General features: G+C 36.1%; 1 protein-coding gene across 1 annotated transcript in view; it reads right to left on the minus strand.

Moving 5' to 3' along the window:
• MRPL1 (mitochondrial ribosomal protein L1) overlaps positions 1-12,275 on the minus strand; it is a 104,858-nt gene that overhangs the window by 60,213 nt on the left and 32,370 nt on the right. Inside the window, exons 5-6 of the mRNA XM_044226175.1 lie at positions 11,776-11,847; positions 7,884-7,995 (exon numbers count right to left, since the gene is read on the minus strand). Of these exons, the coding sequence (XP_044082110.1) occupies positions 7,884-7,995; positions 11,776-11,847 (184 nt within the window). The remainder of the gene's footprint in view (positions 1-7,883; positions 7,996-11,775; positions 11,848-12,275) is intronic.

A 12,275-nucleotide genomic window follows, 5' to 3' on the forward strand; every position in this document is an offset into this window, starting at 1 on the left:
ATACTCAAGGCTTGGGAGGTAGTAGTTACTCAATAACTGTACATACAATTACTCTAATCCAGAAAAATCTATAAATTATAGGTAATTTGTTCCTCAGTTGATTAATTTAATGCTGTATCTTCTATCAACTGAATGTTGCATTAAATGTGCATTCATAGTACAAAATATTTGTTGAGTCCCACTGTGTGCCACATTATTACTCTACACCATGGGAACAGAGTAGTGAACAAAAATTAAAAATGCTCATACTTCAGTGAGAAGAACCAAGTACACATTCACAACAAAAAAGATATAAAATGAAAGACAAAAATCATCTGATTATCTCAGTAGATACAGAAAAAACAGTGACAAATTTCAACATCCACTCATGATAAAAACTCTCAACATTGATACAGAAGGAACATACCTCAATGTAATAAAGGCAGATGTGACAAATCTACAGTTAACACTATACTCAATGGTTAACAAACTGGAAGTATTTCCTCAAAAATCAGGAGTAAGATAAGGATGTCCACTCTTACCACTTTCATTCAACACCTACTAGAAGTCTTAGCCACAGCAATTAGACAAGAAAAAAATAAATTAAAAGGCATCCAAACTGGTAAGAAAAAAGAAATCCATTACTATTTGCTGATAATATAATGCTATAAAGAAAACCCTAAAAACCACTAAGAAATATTAAAAGTAATAAGGGTTGTCTGGGTGGCTCAGTTGATTAAGTGTCTGTCTTTGGCTGAGGTCATGATTTCAGGGCCCTGGGATCAAGCCCCACATCGGCTCTGCACTCAGTGAGAAGTCTGCTTCTCGGGGCACCTGGGTGGCTCAGTGAGTTAAAGCTTTTGCCTTCGGCTCAGTTCATGATCTCGGGGTCCTGTGACTGAGCCCCACATCAGGCTCTCTGCTGAGCAGAGAGCCTGCTTCCCCCTCTCTCTCTCTCTGCCTGCCTCTCTGCCTACTTGTGATCTCTGTCTGTCAAATAAATAAATAAAATCTTTAAAAAAAAAAAAAAAAGTCTGCTTCTCCCTCTCCCTTTGCCCCTGCTCATGCTAGCTCTCTAATAAATAAATAAAATCTTTTTTTTTTTAAAGACAGACTTTTATTTATTTTTTTTTAAGATTTTATTTATTTATTTGATAGAGATCACAAGTAGGCAGAGAGGCAGGCAGAGAGAGGTGGCGGGGGGTTGTGGGGGGAAGCAGGCTTCCTGCTAAGCAAAGAGCCCAATGCAGGGCTTGATCCCAGGACCCTGAGGATCACGACCTGAGCTGAAGGCAGAGCCTTAACCCACTGAGCCACCCAGGTGCCCCAAATAAATAAAATCTAAAAAAAAAAAGAATTCAGTAAGCTTACAGAATACAAAATTAATATACAGAAATCTGCTGCATTTCTATACACTAAAAATGAATAGCAAAAAGAGAAATTAATAATCCCATTTACAATTGCACTAAAAGAGAATAAAATACCTAGGAATAAATTTGACCAAGGAGGTGAAAGACTGAAAACTATAGAACATGGACGAAAGAAACTGAAGATGACAGAAACAAATGGAAAGATATTTCATGCTCATGAACTGAAGGAATATTATGTTAAAATTAAGCAGTATGTTAAAATGTCCATACTACCCAAAGCAATTTACAGATTCAATAGAATAACTATCAATACCAACAACATTTTTCACAGAACTAGAACAAATAATCCTCAAATTTGTATGGAACCACAAAAGACCCTGAATACCCAAAGCAATCTTGAAAAAAAAGAACACAACTGGAGATGCCACAATCCCAGATTTCAAGATCCACTACCAAGTTGTAGTCATCAGAAAAGTACGGTACTGGCACAAAAACAGATACATGGGCCAATGGAACAGGACAGAGAGCCCAGAAATAAACCTACATTTACATGGTAAATTAATCTTCGACAAAGGGGCAAGATATACAATGGGCGAAAAGACAGTGTCTTCAATAAATAGTACTGGGAAAAGTGGGACAGCTACATGCGAAGGAATGAAACTGGACCACTCTTACACTATACACAAAAATAAACTCAAAATGTGTTAAAGACCTAAATGTGGGACCTAAAACCATAAAACTCCTAGAAAAAACAAAGGCAGTAATGTCTGACATCAACCTTAGCAACATTTTTCTAGATATGTCTCCTCGGGCAAGGGAAACAAAAGCAAAAATAATCTAAGGGGACTACACACACAAAAAAATAAATAAATAAAAAGCTTTTGCATAGTGAAGAAAATCAGTAACAAAATGAAAAGGCAACCTACTGAGTGGGAGAAGGTATGTGCAATATATCACACACACACACACACACACACACACACACATGCAACATACCTGATATATCAGATAGCAGGCTAACAGCTATATAACTATATAAAGACCTTACACAACTCAACACCAGAAAAACAATCCAATTAAAAATGGGCAGAGGATCTGAATAGACATTTTTACAAAAAAGACATGCAGAGGGCCGAAAGACACATGAAAAGATGTTCAACATCACTAATCATAGGAAAATGAAGATCAAAACCACAAAGAGACATCACTTGCCACCTGGTCAGAACGGCTAGTACGAGAAACACGGGAAGTCAGCAGCACAGGTGAGGATGTGGTGAGAAAGGAACCCTGTGCACTGTTGGGAGGAACATGAATGGTGCAGCCAGTGTGTACGACAGTATGGAGGTTCCTCAAAACCTTAAAGACAGAAATACATACAATCCAGTAACTCCCCTACCGGGTATCTACCCAAAGAAAATGAACACACTATTCAAAAAAATATATACAGGCACCCCTATGTTTACTGCAGCATTATCTGCAACAGCCAAGATACAGAAGCAACCCAAGTGTCCATCAATAGATGAATGGATAAAAAAAGGTGCGGTATGTGTAAATGGAATGCTCCTCAGCCATAAACAAGTATGAGACCTCACCACTGTGGCAACATGGATGGACCCGGGGGTACTATGCGAAGTGAAGTAAGTCAGATAGAGACAGGAAAATACTATAGGATTTCACTTACATATGTAATCTAAAAAACAAAACCAATGAACAAACAAAAAGGCAAAAATGACCTATGAATACTGAGAACAACATGGTGGTGGCCAGAGTAAGATGCTAAGAGTGTTAAGTCCTAAAAAATATTAAAAACCACAAGAATGAAAAAAACAGTGATAAGGGAGCATGGGGAGTAACAGGTGATATGAAGGCCTCTCTATCTGGGTGATATTTGAATGAGGAAGTGAACCAAGCCAACAATCAAAGAGCATCACAGACAGACGGGACAATGAGTCCAAAGATGAGAGAAGGGAGAACACTTAGTGTGTGTGAGGAAGGGCACGGAGGCCACTGTAGCTAGAGTGAAGGAAATGAGGGAAAGAGTAACAGAACCAGCTGTAATATATCAATAATTCATCTTTAATAACTATAAATATTCATAATAATCACTGGAGTCTTTCATACACAGCTTGTAAACTAATACATGAGGGAGGAAATTTGGAAAAATTTCAAATTCATTACTGTGTTAAAATTCTCTATGTCTTACTATTTCTCTTACTATTTTTCTTCATATAACCGAAGAGTTCTAATTATTTCAATAATGCAAGCAATGCTCTTACATACGCCATGTCAATCTATGAATTAAAACTGTTTCACATGAGGTTTCAAGAAGTTCACATCCACTAGTCTCAAACAGGATACAACACCAACTTCCACACGGAAAGGGCGTCCTACTCTTCCATCAGGCCGCGACCACACCCTTTCGACAATACTCCAACTGCAGCACTGATGCTCAATTTTACGCGTTAAAAGGAATACACGTTAGGGAGTCTAATTTCCTAATCACGTCCCTTTTCTATCAACCTGCCAATAACTTAGCACGGTTTAAAAGAATTTAACTTTCTCCGTCTATGCCATAATACCCACCCACGGGTTAATATGTGTAATAAAAAATGAATTCCCTTAAGTCAAGATATTCTTCATACTCATATTTTTTTGTTTAGTAAGTGCTAAAAGACAGATTAGCAACTTAAAATCTAATTTATCAATAAAACATATCTATATTAGAGATAAGGAATTTCAGGAGGCACTTACATTGGAAGAAAAAAAGCTAGTTGACAAGCAAAATGAAGCCCATTTTCTTCTAAGAAATGCCTTTTTTTTTTTAAATAAAAAAGAAATAATACTAGGAAAAGCAGCCAAATGTGCATTTGAAAAATAGGGAACTTGCGTACAGTTACGTAAGCAATTAAAATAAAGTGAATAAATATGCAGCATTAAACATGCTGCAAAATGTGCACACTCAATCCAGCCAAGACAGTTACACCCACTCCCATTAGTAAAACAAAATGTAAGACAAAATGGGAAACTAATGAGCTCAGCTGCAGGGGCCTGTTTGTTTGTTTTTTAATTTCATCCATTTGCTCAAAACGTAGTTTCTATTTTACCCTAAAGTCTTTTGTTGGATATAAGGGGAATCAAATGTTCCTGAACAAAAATCGGAATAAGCTCTGAAAATGCGTAATACAAGCCTCATTTGTTCTAACGCACATCTGGTGTGTTCTGTTTTAACATTTTTGACAGGTTAATCGTCTGTCTTTAAAGAACACAAATGTTTTGCCGGTGCCGTTAAACAGATCCTGGGGCGGGAAAGGGGTGGTGGTGAAAAGACCATGTTCGAGGTGGAGAAAGGTCTACCTCTTCAAGATGCTTTGTTAAAGCGAATGGATTCGGGGTGGCCGGGGTGCATGTGCAGACACTACATCCCTAAGAAACTTGACCATGTATACAGAAGCTACGACTCGTTATGAAAGTACAAAATAAAGTCAAGTCAATTTTAAAAAATAAACATTTTAAAGGGTCACTTTTCTTATTTGAAATAAATAATTTGAAAACCTTCCCAGTAAAAAAACAATAGTCTCAAGTTCTATGATGAAAATGGTAATAAAAAAGTTCAAGGTTAATGAATAAAGAAAATAGAGACCAAAAGGATTACTTAGAGAATAAAAAAGTAGCAAAGGTGACAAAGTTAACTTCTGTGAAAAATCACGTCACCATGCAAACCAAGGAGATGACGGGATACTGACAGCTGGTATTCAGTTTCACTTTTAATTGACTATATTTAGTATTGTCTGCTTTTGGTGAGCTTGAATTTAACTGGAAACAAAAAAATGATGAGAAATACTTTCATCAAACTCAACTGTAATTCTGGTTTAAATTTTAAAATAATGTTCAGTTTCAGGTTTTACTTGGGAAAGAATGTAAGTTTGATTCCATGAAAACAAATACCCTCATAATGGATATCCCTAATAGAAAGCACCAAACCACAGTCAGATACCTAAAAGAATGTGTTCTTCAATGCAGGTTACCAAAAACAAACAAACAAAATTCTACAACAATAAAAGAATCGGAGAGGACCTTTGAATTTGCTTGAAGTACAGAACACAATCTATAATTCAGGTTAAGTATTATGGCCATAAAATATGATGAATTAGTTCAACTTGAATTAAAATGTGAACACGAATCTACTAAAGCATTTTTTAAATACTTGCTCTGTTTATACCATAAAATTTCCCCCAAATCCAGCACGCCCAAAACAAACTATGTCAGCAAATGAACTTCTCTTTCCTTCCAAATCTATTCCATTTCCATTAATATCAACTTTTTAGGAGATCCCTAGGCTTCAAAATCTCAGCATCATATGACTCCCCCTTTCCTCCCCACAACCTATCCATTCCCAATTGTGAGCACAAAGATCCAGTGTCTCTGACATTTATCTGCTTACTACAGTCTCATTATGAGGACTTTAGTTTAAATATTACCTTTATTAGTCCTGGCAATTGCACTTAAACTGTTCTCCCAACTTCAAGTTTTGATTCAGGCCAATACATCTTACAATACATCAATACATCTCTGGATTAAAGCTCTAAGGAACGCACCCCTTTTTTTTCCTTTTTTTAAGATTTTATTTATTTATTTGACAGAGAGAAAGAGGGAGATCAGAAGCAGGCAGAGAGGCAGGCAGAGAGAGAGGGGGAAGCAGGCTCCCCGCTGAGCAGAGAGCCCGATGTGGGGCTCGATCCCAGGACCCTGGGATCATGACCTGAGCTGAAGGCAGAGGCTTAACCCACTGAGCCACCCAGGCGCCCCAGGAACTCCCCATTTTTAAAAACTTCTAAGAGTTTTTAAAAGGGGAATAGAAGTCCAAGCTTCTTAGGATCTTATTCAAGATCCTTCTCGGGGTGCCTGGGTGGCTCAGTCAGTTAAGTGGCTGCCTTCGGCTCAGGTCATGATCCCAAGGTCTTGGGATCGAGCCCCACATCAGGCTTCCCACTGAGCGGGGAGCCTGCTTCTCTGTCTCCCGCTGCCTGCCTCTCTGCCTACTTGTGATCTCTATCTCTCTGTCAAATAAATAAATAAAATCTTAAAAAAAAAAAAAAGATCCTTCTCAATATGGTATCAATCTTCCAATATGATTACCATTATTTGCTTTGATTCAACATAGGAGTTAACCATTCATTACAAGCCAAAGAAAAGTAACTGATAATTTTTTGTATATAGCCTATAATATCTGACTTATTTCAATGTATACCATTAATAAATTCCTTCTATTTAAAATAATATCACCCTTAATCCACCCATCCAATTATTCAAGGTACAGTTTTTATGTTTGTTTATTTTTTAAGGAGGCTCCACACCCAACGTGGGGCTTCAATTCACAACTCTGAGATCGAGAGTCACATGCTCTACCAACTGAGCCAGGCAGTTGCCCTTTTCAAGTTACAGCTTAATTTCTTTTTTTAAGAATTTATTTAATTTTTTATTTTTTTAATTTCTTTTCAGTGTACCAGAATTCATCGTTTATGCACCACACCCAGTGCTCCATGCAATCCGTGCCCTCTCTAATAGCCACCACCGGCTCGGCTAACTCAACCTCCCACCCCCTGCCCCTTCAAAACCCTCAGTTTGATTCCCAGAGTCCACAGTGTCTCTCATGGTTCATCTCCCCCTCCAATTTCCCCCAACTCCCTTCTCCTCTCCTCCCCATGTCCTCCGTGTTATTCCTTATGCTCCACAAGTAAGTGAAACCATATGCTAACTGACTCTCTCTGCTTGACTTATTTTATTTTATTTTTATTTTTATTTTTACGTAATCTCTATACCCATCATAGGGCTTGAACTCACAACCCTGAGGTCAAGAGTCATATGCTCCACCAACTGAGCCAGCCAGGTGCCCCTCAAGTTATAGTTTAAATGTCTTCTCCTTCAGCATGCCTTCTCTGATTTCCCCAACAATGTGTAAATTCCTCCTCTACCAAACACCCTTGGCATCCTGTGAATCTATCATTTACTACTTCACACTACAGCTATTTATGTAGCAACATTACTTCCTACCAGATTTTGTAAGGGGAAAATATCCATAATGGGAAAGTTCTTTAAGGGAAGTATCTACAGAGCCATGTACACAGTAAGCATTTATATAGGTACATATATATATGCATATACATGTGTATTATAATATATAAATATACATATGTTGAATGCTGGCATAAATAAGCATACATATCATATTAATAAAGAAGTATAAAATAGTATGGTAACATACCTAAGGGGTAATAAGTATCATTAATTTCAAACCTAAGTATGGCCTAAATTTAAAGAACTGGTATTATAAAGGTTTTCAAATGATTAGATTACCAATATTTATGCCAAAGGGGAAAAAAAAATCAAATCCACACGTTCTTCACAGAACACGAAATTCAAATACCAGAATATATTTACTCTACATATACATTAGCAGTTTTGTTTTATAACTAAACATACATATCAGAAAGTTGTTGACAGCATATTAAAATAATAAAAAGAATTCTCCCTTACTTCGAGTTAGTTTTGGAAATCTTTTTTTCAGCTTTTTCTTTAATGGGTTAAGCTCGGGCATTATTTCTGGAACAGCTACATAAAAGTCTGATTGAATTTCATCATCCAAAATCTGAAAATCGGGAGAAAAGATTAAACCTTAGATTATATGAAAAGGTTTATCCTTCTGAAAATTAAATATAATGTAGTAATTTCCCTTATAATTTAGAAAAGAGACATTAAGCACAATTCTTTCCTTCAAAGATCCTACAAACACATTTACCAATTATGAAAACCATTAGAACCAAAACATTTTCTGATGTTCTCTTTTAAAAATAGCCACATCCTTTTAAACAAAACAAAACCATTTACTAGGTTTAATTCTTCTGTGGGGTTATGTTAGGCAAAAGCGTAATAAACTAGAAGACAGCACTGATGTGCACATGGCCCATATACTCTCACAAAGTTGAATTTATCTATTAAAACTGAAGACACAAGGCTGAAAATTTTGCAATATATCATATGTAAAATTAATAACACTCAAATCACTAGCAAACAAATCACTAGCAACCACACTGTTTTCCTAAATTCAGAGCATCAAGAGAACTAATCTATAATTATTTTCACAAAGAACTGAAACTAAAATTCTATTTGCCTCCAATAACTAAAAATAAAAGAGGCGTGGGATGGTCAAAGACAAATTCTTTTATAATTTATTTATCCACACTCTAATTCCATTTTAATAGCAAAAGGAATAATATTCAATTTTTAATTAAGTAAGGCAAACATCCGAAATAATTATTAGACTACTATAGTATATTCCATTTAAACATGTAGTTGCTCACAAAATGATTACAAAAACATTTAGTTGATTACAAAAAAGCAAGTTTTTAGAAAAATACCGCCTGGACAACAAGTATTTCACCAGTGGTTCTTTTTGCACAAAGTATTATCATAATATGTCATTCAAAGACGTGGTTTGGCCTTACACAGTGAATCCTAAAATCTTGTACCATGGCAAAATTAAGCACTGATTCTGGAATTTTACCTTCCTATTATTATTCTTATTTTTCCAAATTCTTTACTCCCTGAATAACTTACTATGGTCCCCTTAACAATAACAACTTGCATTAGATGAGCAGTTACCACATGTACAAAGCATCTGCTAACATGTCAAATGAGCCAGTCCTTACAATAACCCTATGAGGCCAGTACCAATATTGACCATATAGGAAACTGAGGGCTGAGGGCAGATTAGTCAGTCTGTGCACTAATAAAGAGCAGACCCAAATTTCAAACACATGCAATGTGGTTCCAGAACCCAGGGGTCTTATTCATAGAAATATGAAAACAGAGGCAATTTTGAAACATCAAAGAATTACATGTGAAATTTCTACCCTAAGACCTTTCAGTATGGATTTTATGACATGCTCCTTTAAATTTAAAATTACGTTTAAAAGTTATGTTATAGTTGGGGCGCCTGGTTGGCTATGTGGGTTAAGCCTCTGCCTTCGGCTCAGGTCATGATCTCAGGGTTCTGGGATCGAGCCCCGCATCGGGCTCTCTGCTTGGCAGGGAGCCTGCTTCCCCCTCTCTCTCTGCCTGCCTCTCTGCCTGCTCCTAATCTCTGTCTGTCAAGTAAATAAATAAATAAATCTTAAAAAAAAAAAGTTATGTTATAGTTAACCTTAAGATCACCTCTTGGAAGAATATAAAATGATATAAATGAAAACCATGCTTTAGAGACAAGTAAAAATGAAGTTATGAAACAAAATGAATTTATTAAAGGCCTTTCTTAGGAAATGACTATTAATTCAGTAAATTTATCCTACATTTACATTTTGTAAGTGCTAAGTAAAACAGCATTTAACTTAACTAAAAAATACAGAAATACGTTAAAAAAAAAAAATTACAGCCATGATGCTATTTACCAAAACTGTCTTGAATTTATCTCATAATCTGAATAGCTTCTAAAAATAACGTGGGTGAAGGGCACTGGATGGCTCAGTCTTTTGGGCAGCTGACTCTTGGTTCTGGCTCAGCTCTTGAGCTCAGGGCAGACTCTGTTTGAGGATTCTCCCTCTCCCTCTGTCCTGCCCCCTGTTCACATGAACACTCTCTGTCTCTTTCTATCCAGTTTAAAAAAAAAAAAACCTCTAAAAAATAAAAATAAAAAAAATAACATGGATGAGCTCTGAAAGATTATGCTAGTGATGCCTTATACAGCTGGCATTTTCTCTCTAGTAATCAATCACCACTGGTACCCTTAAAGAGATATTCTGTACCTGTAACATTCTATTTACCAAATAATTTCAAAATGTGCTTGGTTTTCTTATTTGGGTTACTTTTTCAAATGTGTTTTATTTAATAAACTTAATTCTACAGAACACATCCTGCTCCCTTACCATTTTTTTCTTGAGAAGTAATTTCTTGCTTCACATTTAACTTCATTTAAACTCTATTGTTGTTTTGACAGTTCTACAAGACACTCTTATGATTTCAGGGAAAAAAAAAAAAAACAGATGGAAGGCGGTACACTAACTTAATAAGACAAGTTAGTTCTCTGGGCTCCAGAAACTAAGCTCTATTTTCTCTAATTCCAAAGAATCTGTGGTATTGCTTATTTTTAAAAAATTAAAAGAATTTTAATAATTTTATTAAAGTTTATGATACATGGTACCACCCTCTGACTTTGACCCAGAGTCTCAATGAAAGCATAATCTCTTTGTATTTTCCATTAGTGTTACTCCCAAAAGCCATTTTGGAGACTCTCCTTAAAAATCCAGAATCCCCACCACATTTAGAGTAGTACGGGGGTGGGAAAAAACAAACTACAAGCACTCTTGTACATCCCAAAGAAAGAGCCTAGTTCAAACTTTTCCCAAATCAAAATCTGGATACAGAACAAAGAGAAATTTTCAAATCACTTTCTCCTGTTCTAAAAACAAAAAGGTTTTCTATAACTTTTTTCTTTTTTTTTTTTTTTCCTTTAAGAGTTTATCTATGTATTTGAAAACAGAGAGAGAAAGAGAAAGAGAGAGCATGGCGGGGGGTGGGGGGGGACCCCAAGCACACTCCCTCCTGAGCAGGGAGCCTGATCCAGGACTCCGTCCCAGGACCCTAAGATCATGACCTGAGCTGAGACGCTTAACTGACTGAGCCACCCAGGTGCCCCATTTTCTATAACCTTCAATTAAATTTAGAAGATTTTAGACACTATTAAGGAAAATCTCTTGTATTTTTAAAAATAATGTTCAAAATTCAACAGCCATGCCTCCTCTTCTCACCTCTTAAAAAACAAAACAAAACAAAAAAACATCATTCTGGTTGCAAACCAGCTCCACAAATGCTTTGTTACTTTCTCAACACAATTTCCATAACCACTCACTGCCTCGTGCTAAGCCTATGCCACTCTGAAGTCGCTGGAGAGTAAAAGTTAAGAGTAATCAAAAGTATTGTATTACTACAGAGGTCAGATACTATCCTTTGTGATCTGTAAAGTTAATCACGTTTTTCACTCCAAAGCAAAACAAATATTTGATCTTCAAAACATGAACAGTGACATTCATGAGCTCGACCTTTTAAATTTCATCTTAAGTCTCGTATTCAAAGCCATAAAGAGTCATATTGCCCTTTCCAGTCTACCCACAAAAACCCTCACAAACATATAGGAAGCAAGGGGTTAAAAAAAATCATGAAATAAATCAAGCATAATTAATATCAGACTGGTTAGTTTTTTTCTTAGCTTGATTTTGAGACTCAAAAGAGTAGGAAATTTTTTCCCTGTTTTCCAGAACTTTATAACCATCTGTCAAAAGATATAGGCATAGCGGTTAGGTTCCACATGAACTAAATCAATGGATGGCAAAGACAGCAATTTCTGTAACTTCTGAACACGAAGACAACACCGTACCTTCTGAATCAGATTAACTCCTCCTGCAAACGCAGCTCCATGTTCTTCCGCTATTTTAATCTCAGATGCATTCTACAAAAATACAATAGGTTGAACATCAATCTTTAAACAAATTCAGTCTGATTTCAAGTATTTTGTAAGAATATCACAGTTCAAAGTAAAAATTGTGGTTTTTACTTTTAAGTGAAAATTCATCATTTCTCATTCCAATACATCAGAGATACTGTCTCCTGGACAAGTTTAGTTGTAGGTGACTAAGGCATTTCTTGAATAACACATGAGGAAATACGTGTGAAATGACATATTAGGAAACTAAGACGTGGCTCAATGAAATTCTTCAATGCCTTCAATACATCATCTTCCAAAAGTAAACGATTAAAGCATATTTAGTTTTGCTACCTTAAAGGAAGACATCTTATCAAACCAAAGATGAAAGTTACTTAAGAAATTATAGAATCAAAACTATATTGTACACCTGAAACTAATATAATACTGTATGG

This window comes from Neovison vison, chromosome 11, assembly GCF_020171115.1.
Source record: "Neovison vison isolate M4711 chromosome 11, ASM_NN_V1, whole genome shotgun sequence".
Classification (NCBI taxonomy): Eukaryota; Metazoa; Chordata; class Mammalia; order Carnivora; family Mustelidae; genus Neogale; species Neogale vison.